The 18,309-nt window shown below is 38.4% G+C and overlaps 1 protein-coding gene across 1 annotated transcript in view; it reads right to left on the reverse strand.

Moving 5' to 3' along the window:
- The window catches only part of plcl2 (phospholipase C like 2), a 39,922-nt gene extending 22,615 nt beyond the window's left edge, over positions 1-17,307 (reverse strand). The window contains exons 1-2 of the mRNA XM_078252214.1: positions 16,890-17,307; positions 15,932-16,394 (exon numbers count right to left, since the gene is read on the reverse strand). Of these exons, the coding sequence (XP_078108340.1) occupies positions 15,932-16,183 (252 nt within the window). The 5' untranslated portion in view covers positions 16,184-16,394; positions 16,890-17,307. The remainder of the gene's footprint in view (positions 1-15,931; positions 16,395-16,889) is intronic.
- Positions 17,308-18,309: the final 1,002 nt, after the last annotated feature.

The raw sequence follows: 18,309 nt of genomic DNA on the forward strand, positions 1-18,309 counted from the left end.
ACATAACTATCTATACAATCTATACAATCACCACAGTTTCAAGGTGGGCACCCAAGATTAGTGTCACCAATTCAGTTGGTTCCTTCGGTTCCTGGGTTATGGTGTTAAATTATGGCCAGAAAAACTTTTTTGCATAACATTATGATGTCACAGTGAAGTTGACTTTTTGTATATAAAATATCACTTCATCATTTTATCCTACTAGACATTTGTGTGAAATGTTGTCATAATTAGCATATGAATTCTTGAGTTATGCCAAAAACACATTTTGTGAGGTCACCTTTGACCACCAAAATCAGTTCATCCTTGAGTCCAAGTAAACATTCGTGCCAGATTTGAATACATTCCCTCCAGGGGGGTCTTGAGATATTGCGTTCACAAGAATAGGACAGACGGATAACCCGAAAACAATGCCTCCAGCCACAGCCACTGGCGCAGAGACATACAAATGTTTTTATAGCAGGTTTCAGGATTACAAATTCTGTCTTCAAGTTTTCAACGTGAAGAAAAAGTAGATCTCCACCTTACATAACAATATAACAGAACACAACATGCTGCCTGCTCTGAAATACTGTTTGCATGTTATGTCCTTCCTTCATGTTCCCTCTTTGTTCCCTCTGAACATTTGCTGAGCAGCACAGCACACGGCAGCAACTTTATTGGGTGACTCGAGGTACCTGTCACTGTACATTATACAGGAAATCTCCCTAAGGAGAGTATCGCCCACAAATATCCAGTCATCTACAGCAGCCACATTTCTGACATTTTAAATGAATCCGGCTCTTTTTCGCTGCAGCAGGTTTCTTCAGCACAAGGATTATCATTTTATATTTTGGATTGTTTCAACTCATTTGACAAATTTTGCACCAGCCAAACCCTTGTTAATCATCAGGTGGCAGCTTAATGGTACCACTTTTTATAGAAGCAATGCATCATTTTGTCAACTATATGATGTTGCCAGGTTAAGAATTCCTTATGCTGCACATCAATAGAAACCATTGATCTTAATTTTCCTTTGGTGTTTAATGAAATGCACAAAACCTTCACAGCCACTTATGTAATCAAACTGAGATGTGCACACCTCACATACTGAAAGAACCAGCACTCATAAGCATGTGTTAAGGAAAGATGGACAAAGTCATAAAAAGGGATTTAATAATAGGAATGATGGGTTATGTGTATGATTGATGGGGCTATATCTACCGGACTATAAATGCATATAAGACTGCTCAGTTCCCCCCGCGACTGACGCACGCCCACACACGGTGGATGCAGGAAAAAACGGAGATGAGACGTACAGGATGACCTAAATTGAGGACAGCTACACTCGTTATTGTAAGTGCAATGATAAGTTAAAGTCCAATAAGTAACGTTACTTTATCAAACCGTATGAATGTGTTCCAGGCCAGGAAATTAACCAACAATGTAAAGATCAACAAGCCACTGACACATATGTTCAAATTTGATTCATTCAATAAATTCATATTTTTTGTCTTAAAAAAGGTGTCACACGTTTTTTTAGGCCACATTTTTTTGTCACATACAGCAAACATCTCCTCACTATCTGCTAGCTGCCTGTCCCCTGAACACACTGTAAAAAAACGTGGTCTCTGTAGACAGCCCAGGCTCCACAAACGGCAACAAAAACAAACTGCGCCAACCTGCACCACCAAACCTAAAAAACAGTGTTCCAGCCAATAACCGACAAGACGGATTTGGGGGTGGGGGTTGGGAGGTTAGAACACGGAAGGGAGGGGATGGGATGAGGAGGAGAGAGGAGCGAGCTAGCCTCCGTTTTGTTTGACAATACTTTGAACGTCAACAAGAAGTGACATCACCCAACATCTGCTTAGAGCACCTTTAAACCCACCAGCCATTTTCATATTATACCAACATTTGCAGCATCATTAGCCTTTTTGGTAAGGTTACTAGGAAAACTCAGACCAGAGTACTTTTATTCTCCCCAAAATAAGTTTCCTTTTTATTTTTAAAGAATTATACCAAAAAAGAATCACAACTTTTTTTGCAATTTTCACTGTCTCTTGCAACTTCATTGCAACACTTCAATATAAAAAGACATCTCAACTTTTATCGTAATTTTTTACAAAAGCTGCCGCAGAATCAGGCATTTTGGACCGCAACAATCGCAAAAAAAGGCTGCGAAATCCTGGAGGGACTGATAAGAGCTTTCACATATCCTCCATCTGATATTTACATCTTTCTCATTTACTTCACCCAGTCAGCTGACATTATAATAAGAAACGACAATGCTGACTTGATAGATTAATTTGTACCGTTCATTTCTTCACAAGACCAGCTTTTCTGTAATTTTTTAAGCTGTTTCATCATAATCACTCATTTTTGTCTCCTGTCTGTCTGCTTACTGTTTTCCCTATGTTCTCACCGTACTACCATGGCTTAGCAGTTACTGTTAGAAATACACAGGGATTAGCTGTGCTACATCTTATATATACTTGTTTGTAATTGGAAAAGATGAGGAAAAGACAATTGATACCGACCCAGAGTGCTGCCTGCTGCTGACAGCACAGTCTGGGTCAGATTGTTTATTTGTTTGCACAATTAAGGCATCAGAGTAGATGATAGAGTAATAAAACTAAACAGATGATGTACAGAGGAAGACGAATGCCAAGGAGGCTTAAACAAAGTCCTTCCCAACATGGTGTCCATATGAATTAAAATATGTAGAAAAAATTGAAAGGGTCCAGAGAAGAGCTACTAAATTAATTCCAGGAATGAAAAACATGTCTTATGAAGATAGATTGAGGGAATTAAGTTTACCGACTCTCATATTTAGGAGATACAGAGGAGATATGATTATAATTAATTCCATTACAATACATTAATTCCTTTAAGAATAGGCTGGATGCATTTTGCTTGTCAAAAGGTGTAATGTATAAATATAAAGCTTGTCAGTAATTTATGTAATTCATTTATGTAATTTATTTATGAACTTTTAGAAAACTTCAATTATGAAATGAATGTGTTTATATATGTGCATGTATGTATGTATATATATATATATATATATATATATATATATATGCATGTGTGTATGTATGTATATGCATGTGTGTGTGTATATATATATATTTGTTTTGTGTCTTTTAGAGTCTGGGATAGAGGATTGTATATCCTGTACCAGAAACCTTTTCAATAAATTTCAATAAATTAAAAACATCTCAAATACAAAACACCTTATCTAACAGATCCAGGGAAGCCTGTCAGTGGGGAATTCTGAAATTACAGAAGGCCAAAAATATTATGCAATTATTTTTCAAAATCAATTAATCATTATAAATGTAAAAAACACAGGCCGACACATTGCTGGTAGAATCTTACACCTCTCCGTGTATAGACCATGTCAATTAAATGTAAACATAATCATCACATTCTTTTACACAGTCTGCTGCTTAAGGAGAATTTATTATATAAAAGGGGAGCTTAAAAACTAAATGCATGACTGCAGATAATCCTTACGATCTGGGCCAGAATGTGAATTTACGGTCACTGCTTACTGATAGTATGTGTCTGCTTCCTGCTGTATTTATTAACGGGAGCGCCATGCCAGGCATTCTTCTCAGGTTTTCCCTCTGCTTCCTTTACCACAAACTAGAAAACAATACTGCCCACACCCATCTCTGTCTTAGCATTTGTTATTATTTCCTGAGGACACTCAGGAAATAAATAATCCCTTTTCGGTCTCTGGTAAAAGTCAGATGGCCCAGGGTGTTTTCTTATGCAATAAGTATAGGCAAGTTTTATTAGTCCTTAAATGGTACTTTAAAGACGAGATTGCGGTCATCAGATTGTCTATTTATAGTTAATCAGATATTTGCTTTATAGGGTACATATTCTTCTAGACATCAATATTACTTATCTATGTTCATCTCCATAGTTCATCCGTTTCTTGAAGTCCAACAATAAATCTGAATACCTGAAAAGACCAAGTCATGTCAGAAACACAGCAACCTTGTAGGAAAGATAAAGTTCCTAATTGAGGCTGTGTTTTAGTAAAAAAAAGGGCCGACTGCTTTTAAGGATTTATGGGCCTTTACTGGTGATCATCAAGTCACCTGTATAGTTGCAAAAGTAAGGTTGCAAAGGGTCTGTACATTTCTCGAAATTTTCCAAGGGATGTTAAGCTCGGCAATTTTTTGTTTTGCACAATTTCTATATAAAAATAGTTTTGTAGTTTTTATAGTTTTAAATACTTTTTGGGAAGGGGGCGGGGTGCTACACATTAAATAAGCAATAGGTCTTATGGCATGTTGTGGTTAAAAGTATGCCCATTTAATTGACATTTAGCAGAGGTACTCTTCCATCCCATTAAATAGGAATTCAGTAGAATTACAACCCTGTGCATGCAGAGCAGTCTAACCCCCAATTTCCACCGGTTGTGGAACGGCTGCGGATCCGCTCCGGAACGGCGGCGGAGTCATTAGGTTTCCATTAAAGTCAGTGTGTATATTTTCACTGACTGCGGAACGGCTGCGTTCCGACTGTGTGATCCGCAGCCCTCCGGAGCAGATACGCAGAGCTTCTATTTTTGCCAGACGCCAGAGAGCTCCGCAGCAATTCAGCACAGGGCAGATAGTGCGGGACAGGAAGTCGAGCACAGAAGCAAAATAAAACATCCGGTTAATTTTCAAAATAAAACACACCGTGCTCACGACAGATCATATTTCCCTGCACTACACCTTGAAAACACAGCACAGAGTTGTTTCCCCTGTACTCCTCTGGATGGAAACAAACTGCTGTTGGTTTTGTGGTTCTATTGTACCTGAATTCGCAAGATCTCGTGGGTCCTCGTGACTTCAGCTGTCAGTCATGGCCGCAGCCGTTACGCAACAAATCCAGACCTGGTGGGTATTGACGGACGGCGGAGCACGCAGCCGACACGCAGCGGAGCTTTCATGCTACATGCTTTCAGGTAAGTTTTAATTATATTACTGAAGTGAATATATTTAATATTGGTTATGATATTTGGTACTATATACATTTTGCACACAGCCAACATTGTCGACTCAAATTTTCAAAGAGCCTTTCTCCATTAGTTAACTTGCTAGCTAGATAACTCACCACATGGCACATTTTACATTATATTTGACAAATGAATGGATTACGTCTGCTTGTGATATTCTATTTGCATACGACATGGTAAATACAGCCTGAGCAAAGAACCCCTATATTTCCATTTTATTCCCGTTTTTTCCCATAAGCTACCATAAAGTCTTGTTAATTTCCATTAAAAGTTTTGCCTTGAATATTTTAGGAACTTTACAACCCCAACTCATCACTTTTTGAAACCTGTGAAACTGTGTGTTTATACAGTATAATGTCGGGGGAATCGGGGTTAAAGTCTTTCTTTCATTGCTGAGAGAAATTCTTGCATAACTGTGGCTCAACGGTGCTCATGATCCATTTCTGAGTTTATTTTTCTTTTTAGTTATGTTCACAAAATAAAGGATATTAGATGTTGCCAAGGTGTTTCATAATAAAGAGAGAATGACAAGGCTAATCCCATCAGGCTCACCCTGATGGGGGATATTACTTTTATGCATTTACATAATATATACTTGGTGTTTAAATCAGTGAAGGAGACAGAGAGTGAGTCAGAGAGAGGCAAACACAAGAAGAGACAATAAAACAGCAAGTGAAAAAGTAAAAACAGATTATCCAACTGCTCACAGATCCCATAGGAATCTGAATCCCCTAATGGACTGAATCCCACATTTCTTTCTGGCTCAGTGAGCAGTTATGAACTGTCTGTACAACTGAGGACATGACAGGGGACCTATTACTTCCTGCTCCACAGTTGTTGTAAAAGTGTATTTATGCTGCATATGCCCAACAACATATGCAGCATAAATACACTTTTTAGCTTTCACAATAACCTCAATCTAGTCAATGAGAATCAGTAATAAGGCTACCAGACTTGGACAAATGTGACCCTATTGTTAGCCTAAAACACATGTCTATTGTTTTAATGTACAGTCACTAATGGTGTTTATGAACACTCCTACTCAATCAATAAGTTAGGCCTGTATATAATTACATGCAACATCTATGTTATAAAACCGCAAATTAAATTTCGACATCTTGTGCACATATTCCTTTTGGAACCCGGGAACAGATTTATAATGTTCTGTGGCACAAAAAAAACTCAGTCCTGTTATCAAGCTTCAGATGGTGAATCTCTGTCTAACTCTGGATTAGATCCAAGACTGCATTAAAGTCTCCTCCACTACCTACCAAGCAAGCTAGGGCAACAGCATGGTTACCTAAGAAGCTCATACACATCCCACAGCTCTAACAGTGGGATATGTTCCTTTTTTTAGGACCAATAGTCCAACCTAAGAGTAAATAACAAAAGGACATACGAAGCTGGTCACCGCTAGAAATCAGTTAGCCTGAAGAGGGTCTTATTTGATTGTGAGTTAAAGAAGAGCATTATGATTTCTAAGTTTCTTATTTAACATACTGCTGGTTGGGTAAATCTATGGCTTTAGTTTAACATTAGTTTAACACTTGGACGCCTAAATATTGTGCAAATTATGAAGTGGAGTTTGCATTATACCCAATACACTGACATTGTCACATTAGATGCAATTACTGACACTTAACTTCAATAGTCTTTGTTGCCTAAAATGTAAGTCTGGACTTTATATGTTGCATACATTATCTTCACTCCTTTCTACGACTGGATGCTAATTCAACCTTATCACTTATTGTCTCTCCATTCAGTTATTATATGGCAAGGTTCTCGTATTGATAAAGTAAATCAGAATTTACAACAACTTGTACTTGCGTAAAAAAAAGTTGAAACATACAACGTATCCGAATATGTAAACTTAAATTCTTAAAAAGACACACCACAGATGTGGGGTCATGTTTTTGGTATAGCATGTTACATTAAATGTTTTTTCAACCTAGACCCTATTTTCCTATGTTTTTGTGTCTAAGTAACTGATGGGAACAACAATATTTGACATTGGTCCACTATTAAGCATCTAACACTCATGCACTTTGAGCATAATATGCTTAAATCTAATGTCTATAGGTTTGACAAAGTATTAGGGATGATTTACGATTTTGAGTCATGCCTCTATGCCATATCATTTGTTCACGATAACTTTTCTGCTACATAATTAGTAGGGAGATTTGCTACATCAAACCAACCACTACTAATTTCTTCCCAAGTTGCATCAACAAATAACAATACTGTACTGTGTTAACACCACTTGATATGTTCAGAAGGCAGAGAAGGCTGAGATGAAAATAAATCTAATGTGTGTGAAAGAGAGATGGGAGAGTAACTCGGTGACAGGAAGAGCTTTGGAGGAACAACAAAAACTAGAACATAATGAGTCACAAAGAAACCCAACTATTGACAGTAAGGAAGAGGAATTACAAGGGACACATTCTGTTGTGTAAAAAATTGGTGATGACAATCACTTTGTGCACACTGCAACTTTTTCTCTGCTCTGCACCGGGTTTGTGTGTGTGTGCAAAGCCCCAACCTCGTGAAAACAGAGATCAAACGAGAGGAGAGAAACAGTGCAACCATAACTGACAGCAAAACGCACTAAAGACTTTCACGCTGAGCTGAAATGGAAACAGTGCGCTGGAACTTTCGGAGTCTTTCGGTTTAATTAAAGGCCTTCATTTTTTAAAGATTCTCTTATTCTACAGTATTGAGGAGAAAAAAACAATTGAAAATCCAGATCCAGAGACTTTTTGTTATTAGCTGCTCTGCAGTCAAACCTGGTAAAGCCCAGCTGCTTCTGTTTCGCACCAATGATATCAGTCGTTGGTCAAATCCTGTGTGAAGAAAGGTGACTACCCTGGGACTAAACTTTTAAAGCTCTACCATTTTCTGAACTAATAGAAATGAAAGCAATATTTCTATCTTTGGAACCTTGTGGTGGTGACTCAAAGTCATCAGTTGACAACAAAAAGGGGACCTTAATTCAGGATCTTCTCCCCTCAGTTTTTGACTTTATATCATGTTGGTTTGTTAACTGGTTCTCTATTCTATTATTTCTTACCATTATTAGTATTAATTTTCTGTATTTTTCAAAAAGTATTTCTTGTCAGTATTCAAACCATGTGTTTGTAAATTTGAGGGGATTTAGTTGATGTAATACAACGGGCAAATAAGTCTTGGTTGTTTATCTGCATTAAAAGAATAGGCTTCAGTCACTGGATTGTCTGACCTCTTAGGACCACATACTCTATTGCATAACACCGGTGGGTGGATACACACAAGTGACAAGAACATGCAACAAAATTATAATTATATAAGCAGTTAAAAGAAACAACAACATGTTTTAATATGGTCCAAACACTATCAAATGTTTCCTTGAAATTTAAACTCAAATGTGCTTTTTTAATGGCAGTATTTCAGCTCTGAAAAGGGAAATTATGCCAAATTAAACTCAAACGAGCGGTGAGAAAGGGATAGGGAAATTTAAACCATTAACCAGAGAAAAAGTGCCTTAGGTGTTCTGAGTTCATTGTTCACCACTCTTTTCCTCCAAACTGTTCCCTATGGAGCTGTTCCAGGGTTTACATTATCAGCTCTTAGGTTTTTGGCTCTAGGCTTTGGGAGAAAGACTCTCATGTTCTCAAATATTGATTGAGCCATTAACCACAGTTACAATACATTAATTTGTTAACTCAGTAATATTAATAGGTACGTTTCAACAGTTATCACAGTGGCGTTTTCACAAACCATGTAGTTATGTTTCTTTTAAATACTGGATAGGGATTAGGGAAGAGGACAAAAGACAACGTACAGCTATGAGTCCATAGCCCCTGGAAAGGATGACTTCAGTGTTACCAATAAGCTGCTGAATAATTTAAGCCTGTAAAAATCATCAGTGATCTCTGGCCTGCAGATATCAGCTAAATGAAAAGAAAGGTAATGGTCTCCCTCGTGTCTATTTTTGTCCTGCAAGCCATCTTTTAAATGGCCATGTAACCCTCTCCTGGTTCCCTGACATTTATGACTAGTGTAAATTTAAAAAAAGTAACCGTGAGAGACATGTCAACCACCAAGCTAAGCACAATGACGGTTTGAATCATTACCAGTTCTATTTCTGATATCAAAGTGAGCACATCTCTTCCCAATCAGTATGATGGGCCTACTTCAGATGGAATAAGACAAGATAAAGGAACAATACTCAGCTGGTCTCCTCTGACATTACAATGCAAACATGTATAGCCAACCATTTCAGCAGCAAAACAATCCTCCGCCTTATAACATGGCTGTTTGGCCCATTGTATACCTCACCTAAGGATTGCCTACACTACTGGGTCTACTGGATACAAAACGCCTTTGCCTACTGTACAATGCAAACACCCATATATGAGAGTCCTAGGGTTATGAGCCACACTGTAAATGCAAAGCCAATGTGATAATAGAGATGGACAATGGGTATACCAAATACTGTGGTCTCATTTATAAACAGCTGTAGCACACAGTAAGGAACAATGCATACTATTACATCGTATAATTAGGCCAGCCTGCAAAGCACTTTTAGACTTGCAGTGTAAGCACACCAAAACAATCACAAACACAATCTATCATTAGAGCTACCCTTGAAATACCTGGGTGAGGAAAACAGCACTCGTGTAAATCAGCTGAGCTGATAAATGAACAAGCAATGATTCAGGTAAACGACTGATCACTACTGCTGCAAGTCACCTTGAACACATGCAGCCACAATGAGTGAATGTGAGACAACAGCAGGACCCTGCTTCAAGGATAGCTGTCAAAAGATCTTTAAGGAATTACCACATCAACTGCAAGTGGCATTGGGTTGGACAACTGGATTACAATCAAGAATGTAAGCTGCATTGTTCAAAGAAAGTTTGGGTTAAACAACAATCTGTGGGTGGACGTTTTAGGCTAAATGATGGTAGGAAAGTCCGTAATAACGCTTAAGTGGCAGTGCCTTGAGTGACATTATAAATAATTAATTTGAAAATGCTAGGCAATAAAAAACATCTACATCTCCACATTTTTAGTGGGAACTTCTGCTACCCACTTAAATAAACAACAATGTGCAGAAGGCTGGACATGGACACTCTGTGTGAGTACTATAAAGTTAGGTTTCTTGTTCAAGGCCACTTGAACAGTCATTTGAGGAGATTCTGTTTCCCCCTGCATTCCCACAATTTATTTTACTTGCTTAATTTGGTACTATAAATTTGGCCATGGCTACACTTACTTTGTTCCAGTGTAGGTACTCACATAGAAAAATGTACTGTAGCATATACACCAGTAATTATTGATTACAAGAAGTCCGACTGCAGAATGTAAACGTGTGATTTGAAGCTATTTAAAAACACTGAACTGATGACTATATTAGCATTACATTCGCTAAGTACTTGATATACAGTATACATATTGAAAGCATCCTTTTACTTAAAGTTACAATAACATTTTGTCACTTCAAGACTTCAGGGAAAAGCACTCCCAAAACACTTGCATATCAATATAAGTATTTGAAGTAAATCTACCACATAACACTGACTTTCAACTGTCAAATGTATATGTAGGTATGCACGACGTAGCGTGCAAAGATGTATGGTGCAAGCTTTCTGAAACCTGACCTAAAAATTACAGATGGTATGTAATCGCTCTTTGGCACATAAGGCAAATGTTGACTTCACGGTAAAGTTACCAACACAACTAACAACTACATTATTATCGCTTACAGGAGTTCCCCTCTATATCACATTTAAGAGGTGAATTCAAAAGTAAATCCAACTCTCCAACACAGTCTTATTTTAAATAAAGAACTGATAACCAATTCAGTGTATACTGTTAATTTTGCTCTTATTTGCTGTTACATTAACAGGAGAAAACATTAAAAACAATCAATAAAATCACACCTTGGCTGTGATGCACTGGTCTGAGTAATGCAGGCTTAATTGCCAATGAGCCTGACTGAATGATATGATACAATATGATGATTCCCATGGAGAGACTTGTCTTTGACTCGCAGCACTGCTGGTCCACCATAATTAATACCATATTGTTTTGCCTTTTAACAGGGTGATATCAGAAACTCTGTTTGTTTTCCTCTCCTACCAGAGCTGTGAAGTAAGTGTTTTTACCAAGCAATGGAGAGATCCTCTTTGTTCAAGAGGATGTAGGGTGAGACGTAAGGGTGGGAAGAGAAGTGTAGCCATGGGCTTATTATTTCTCCTGCCACTGGCCACCCACATACAACATGGTTACAATTTACTGGAGAAGACAACGTTTAAAATGGACTAGTAAACACCTAAGCCATAACTCAAGCTATGCGTAAGTGCCTTAGTTAGTATCACATAGTTGCTCTGTAACCTAAACATTTGCTGCTCATTGGATATTTTAAGTGCATGAACAGTTATAATTTAAACTACAAAGCACTCAAGGTGTGCATAACTCTGGCAAGGCTGTACACATCTCTAAAATTTGTTATTTTAATATTAGAACAATGGTGATGTAAAGTTATGGAGTCAATTATTTTTCCATTCAAGTTTTTATAATGATCTGCTGACTAACAGACAAACACATGACTGGAAGGTTGCCTCCTTAATGGATGTATTACTATACATTTTGATTTGTAATGTAAAGGTAAAGGTTATATTAAAGTGGCACTCCACCCAAAATGAATCTTTTGAGTATCAAATATTTACCCCGTGGAAGAAATATGACTGTTAAAGATGGTTAGTTCCACCTTTTACACAGAGGATGTGGTCATAAGTTGTGGTCAACTGGAACAGTTAACATGGTTTCCATAGAATCAAAAGATCCATACATTATTCTCTAACCTCTCCTTCAGCATAATTTTTTCCCCATTGTAATCCATATGCTCAGCATGTCCCAAAAAAAAAATCTTAATTTGCAAAAGAAAAAGAGCCTCTGCGTTTAACTGGGGGCGACACACAGACGCAGAGTATATGGCGAAAACTGCATAAAGACAACGGTTTGAAATATACAGAGAATACAAATGGACAGTGAGAGGTTTTAGATGAGCTTCTATGAATGTATTGTTAACTTGCCACCATCGTTAAGCCCAGTTCAGAACAAAGATTCGCTACAAAGACTTGTTGAAACTTTTTTGTAGCTGCATATAATATAGATATCCCTTACGTTCTAAAACCAGCCACTGCCGCTTGACAAGCTGAGTCACAGGCGACATCAGCTGGCTTGCGTCGAGCTGAGACGGGCCTGTTCAGACTAGCCTATCCGTTTTAGCCTATATTCTAAAGCGGTTTTGTCTCGCCGGGAATCTTTAGTCTCAACAAGGCTTGTGAGTGTAGATTTTGGGTGGCGTATCACTTTAAGTTCAGTATTCAGCAACCATCAAATTAAAAGATCTGCAAAGGTGCTATTTTGATAACCAAGTACTGCAAGCTTCACTTTTTTCAGACATACAATTTTGGAAGGTTTAGAGCTTGTAACCCCTCACCACACAAACGCTATGTTGTTAAATGCTTACTATTATAGCTGTTAATATGAGAATGTGCTTGGTGTCGTCCCGACCACATCCTCCCTTCTTTTCAGAGAAGCAGTTTACCAAGAACTGAGGGCTCTGACTGCCAGCGTGACTGCCTTGTTAACACTGGTCCAACCCTTCATAACCACCGTCTCAGAGCGATATTCGATCAGTCATAGCTGTCAAAAACAAAAACAACTGCCTTCAAGAAAATATTGGCATGTAGACAAGGGCATGGCTTGCTGCATACTTCATTTCCTTGAAAGCCTTCAAATAGGAAATTCTGAGTGTTGGCTTCACACGAGAACAAAATTAGGGATTATGACATCACATTATCACTTTCTCTATCCAACGCCACATTTACTAATTAACATACTACTTCCTTTTTTTGACATGACTGTTCACCGTCTCCACATTATTAATAAAGTGTTTATGTAACATGGCAGTGCAACATCAGTGACGTCCAAATCACTTTCAGAATGTGAACTCTTACTTACTTGGTTTGTTGGTGTATGAGTAGCATTACATAACACATTTATTAGGAATGATATTTTTCCCATCTTGATTAAGAAACCCACTTCCTGCATCAATCCAAACCTTGGTAACAGTCCATGTTCTCTTAATCCTTAACTTAACATGACATTTATTTTGGCTTCAACCAATCAGACGTTTTCATCTCTGCCGTGACTCACTGGATGTTGAGCCATCTATGTGCTGTGTTGCTTAGCAAACGCCACAAAATAATTTCAAACTGACTTGTGCATTTCACTTACTTATGCCTTTAATGCTTTTATTGTGTAGTCTGATATACAGTAGCACTTATTGAACTTAGGTCATTGAGCATTTCCAAATGATTTATTGTCTGCATGGATATCCTGGCACTGGACAACCATGTGGAAACCTCTGGACCAGTTCACTAAATTAGACAGAGGCATTGATCTTAACAGAAACAGCAATGAGGGGTTTTAAAAGTTGCGTGTTATATATAAAAAAAAAACTTTAAAAAAAAACAAACTTTTCTGTCTCTTCTTTTAAAACGTTTTTTTTAGTTGAATCTAAAATGTCTTCAAAAAGGAGTCAAAAATCTATTGACATTTCTCTTATTCAAATAAGCTTCAACATGTTTGGACAGAGCCTATAGCTCACAGGAGTGGACACATCACTAAAACAAATCATGCTCAAATGGCCTGGGAACTGTAAGGAATTAACTATAACCTGAGACAGATCCTTGTGTAGTGAGAGATTACTTGGAACTCCTAAGGCAGAAATGTCAATATTACCCCCATCAATCTCCAGGCAGAGGGCACGTCAAAGTTCAACACCCACAATATGCCAAGAATGTGTTGCCTGTAAAACTTCCGGTGAAAAGGTGAGCAGCTAAACCCTGTCCACTGCCAGAGACTGTACCCAAACCAGAGAAATTGCACTGAAGCATCAAATCATAGTCCTAATAGTGGTATTGTATTGATTGTGCACATGGTAATGAACTATTAAGCAACCAAATATGGTCAAACACACCAGACACTTTAATTTGAAAAGTGCATCTCAACAAATTCCTTACACAGCTCATGCATTTTAAATCTAGCTGGCCCTAGGGGGAATTACATCTCTGGGTCTGACTACTAATTTACTGACCTCTCAAATCCAAATGTAAACAACATCAAAGTAAGAAGCATACATTTCTGACATCTCTTTCAGGATTTCTATGCTACGGTAATCTGTTAATGTAAAGAATAATGTAATAATCAATCCTTTGTTGAGTACAGCCTAGTGGTTGATCTGTGGTTTGGACTAAAACACCTCCAAGGATCACGATTTTCCAAGGTGAAAGTCCGTTGTTTTCCCCGGGAAAGCCAACTCCGCTCCCCGCCTCGAACACTGCTGTGTTTTATGACATTTATTTCAGTAATACATGGAAAGCATTTAAAAAAAAAAAAAAAAAAAAAAATTGTCCCCCCCTTTTTTGTGCTGATCCGAAAATTGATCCGATCCGTGACTCAAAACCGGGATCCGAACCTTGACTTTTGTGATCCGTTGCACCCTTGTATAGCCAAGTAACTCACCTTCACCATTTTCAAACTTGTTTTTTTTCCACAGTTTTATGGCTGACATTATGACAGCTACAGCAGCAGAGGCAAGACATACATTACAGAGTTGCTGACATTAGCTACAGACAATGGCTCCAAGGCTTTCAACATACAGTAGATTGATGCAATGCGAGGAAGTGTCATCATCTTTGTTACCCCTTAAGCAATACTACCAACGTCCATTCCCGTGAGATGAGTAAACTACAGTGCAAAGCTTTAGACTGAAAGTCAGGATCACAATGAGTCTAATGCCAAACAGTTTAGAAATATGAATCTGTTAAAGGTATGTTGTTATTTACATATCCCTCTGAAATATGTACATGTATACGTTTCAGCGGTCATAAGAGCATCAAGGATCAGTTCCTGGAGCAGGTTAAGACTTGAGTGCCTTGCTCGGGGATCTTTCTCCGATCACCTTTGATTCTTTTCCAGCAATGTGAGAGTTACTCTCTAATATATATATATAAGGCTGACAGTATGCAACACTCACAATGTTAAGGCAGACCCTATCATTATTCTATGCATATGTGAGATCAACATACTGTACATTCAGGAGCCCTGCATGCTATTTTATTAAGTAGTCCGTAGTCAGTATTACTATCAATCAACACTATTATTTGCTGCTGCTTGCTATTTGTTTTCTGAACAGTCTGAAGTGTGTATTCTGCTTTTCACTTATTGGACACCCCCTCTCATTCTCACTTATATTGTATTGTATGTTATTCCCTGTCTTTGATGCTCTCTACAAAAACATCCCATTACCTCAGTCCACTTTCATCCATGTGCAATCTTTATTTAGTAATTTTAAAATATCTGTTTAAGATATCTGTTTTAGCTTCTATATTATTAGTATAATGAACATAGCACCTTCAATCACATGCTTCTTAATGTATGCAAGAGTTGTGTATACTATTTATCTGACGTATTCCATTGCTTTATTTCTGTACTTCTCTGTCGTTGCAAATATATTTCCCCATCTGGGTAAAATAAAGATAATCCTATCTCATTCCGTCTCGACAGGCATGCAAACGCAAGATCAAATAAGGAGAAGCAAAATATTCAGACAAAGTACAGGATGTGCTTCTGGTGATCCCATTACTGGCCTGTATTGTGAAAACTACCTATTTCACAGAAATATTACGTGTAACCATGTTATAGGCGAGGTTAATGAAAAGTAGGCGCAATATTCGTATAAAAGAGACTAACGTCAGTTAAATTAGAGCATGGGTTATGCATTGCAACTTCCAACACCCTATGTTCAGCGTCAATGTGCAGGCTAGCCCACCGGAATGAATGGCATAACAACGAGACTTTAACTTCAGTGTTTACCTTGATAATGCTGCTCCTGCGTGGTATTTCAGATTTGGCATCAAATCCGACACAGGTGTTGGCTGTTTCCACCCGTGCTTGGCTGCCAGGTGAAACGATGGCTCCTGAACCGACCATATTTTCTGATATGCCACAGTCTCCATTCAAGACCGACACTTCGCAATGCGTCTTGCCAGCTGCTTCGTCGCTGGGCACGGCCGTATCCCCAAGATTCAATGGAGGAAGGCTGCCGTCATCCCCAAACTCCGCCATAGGCACTTCGACCACACACACACGCACACGCACGCACAAGCTGGCTGGCAAGCTACTGGGTAGCAAAGCCTTAGGTTTAAGCTTTACTCCAATTTCCTGCCTGGCCTATTGCCTCGTTGTAACATGTGCACGCAATTCTGCCATATCATCTCTCGGTGCACATATCGGTCAGGTTCCTACAGACAGAGGGGCTTTCTCCGTGCACTGTGCTCTGTAAAGAGAAACCACAGCGATTCGCATAATTAGTCAACATGACATTAGTAACAGCAGTAACGATAATAGTAGCAGCGATTTAGCGTTTTAAAGCCATACGAAGAAGAAGCTGAAGCGTAACGTTAACGTTACTGACATTTCGTGTTCACTGAAAGCGGATGTTAAGTTACAATCAGAGAACGCTGTCATCGCAAATGCAACATGATAAAAACACATACAACTGCCGTGCTTCACATATTCACGTCACGTCAAGGGCTTTGTTGCATTTTTCAATAAATTGACAGATTTGAGCACGTTTTCATTACACATACCACCCTGTGTTGTTGTTTTTTACGTAGTAAACCAACCATCTTCAGTTTAGCAGTGGTGGGTAATGTTAAGTTAATTATATTAAAAGCATGTTAAGTTATCAGTTCAATCAACTCACAAAACGCATGGTCCGCTTTACTGTAACGTACGGTAGCTTTATCTAGCTATAGCTAACGTTACTTGCCTTTCGAACTGCCTTGTGTTTCCATGGGAATGACGGTGTGTACGGTCTTCCTTAGTTGCTGGAACTGAGCAAACAGACCGTTTGCTGTCTGTGCTGCTGTGTGCTGGGCTGGGCTAGTTAGCTAACTAGCTAACTCCCTAGCTAGCTCGGTGAAGTTAGTTTTCACAACCAACTCAAAGTCCAGTCAATACAACCTCTGTTGTTAGCCGGTTTAGCAAACAAAGGAAGAAATACCCTCCACCGTCAGTCAATCTCGACAGCCAGTGGATATTCCGTTTACATTTTAAACACTTGAACGTTAATTTACTGTTAGGTGTCTCGCACAGAATCTTGACAGACCTTCACTCAGAGAAGTCGTTTCCAGGGAACAAAGTTGTGTATTGTTTCGTGCATGAATGAAAGGCACAACAGGCTGTGTTGTCAATCAAACCTAATTATTTTTTCACCGAGAAGCAAGAAACGCCCCCTTTTGCTGTTCCGCAAAGCAAATAGACCCACAAATACATGTTTCAATTTGATGACTCAATATGTATTCTGTATTTTTGTTTTATTCAGTAGGCTACGTAGCCTATTTTGATTGTAGATGAAAGAAGTGATTCATATTAAAAAAGACCAACTGCTAGTCACTTAGACATATTGAGTCCAGGAAACTAAGGTGCATTTGAAGATAAGACACCTGATCACAGAAAAGATTTTCTTCAAGCGCTATTAAACAGAGAAAAAAGAACAATTATACTAAAAGCCTGTATTAGGTTAAAATGTCGACCTCACTGGGTCTAAATCAGGATGGTCATTGTAGTTTTAAATCACTATACCCGACTAAATAAAGGGAATATCTTCTTTTCTGTATCATTAATATTGTTACAAGTGCTGTTGATGTCAGCTTTATTCATAAGCTATGGCATCTCTTAAGGACGGCCATTATCTCCCAGAAAGGCTCACATGACTTTTTTTTTCTTTGTTTCAGTAACATTGTGTCAGGTCTTCCTCTTTATGTGGACAGTGCATTATGATGGACACATCTCAATGGTGAAGAAATAGCCTTCACTTAATAACAGCCTCTTGTGAAACCTGCACATTAACCAAACAGAATCATTACAAATCATTAATTCGTGGAGATTAACAAGAGCTTTAAAATATTAGTCACACATGGTAAAACACATATCTTACATGTAGCTCATATAGCCTGAAACTGTAGCCTCTTGTAGGCCTATAAGAGACAGTGTGAGTGATGAGGCATAACATTGTTGATACATGATTTAATACATGTTATTCATAGGCCACTGGTTCAGATGAAGGCAGATAAACTGAACACTGGGAGCCAATAGCAGGAGGTGTGGTGAGTTGTACAACAGAGCCCTCTGCTGGTTTACAAGGGTTATTGACTTTTTGGTTATTGTGCGGTGTAGATTTCCTTATT

Source organism: Sander vitreus, chromosome 6 (genome assembly GCF_031162955.1).
Source record: "Sander vitreus isolate 19-12246 chromosome 6, sanVit1, whole genome shotgun sequence".
NCBI lineage: Eukaryota > Metazoa > Chordata > Actinopteri > Perciformes > Percidae > Sander > Sander vitreus.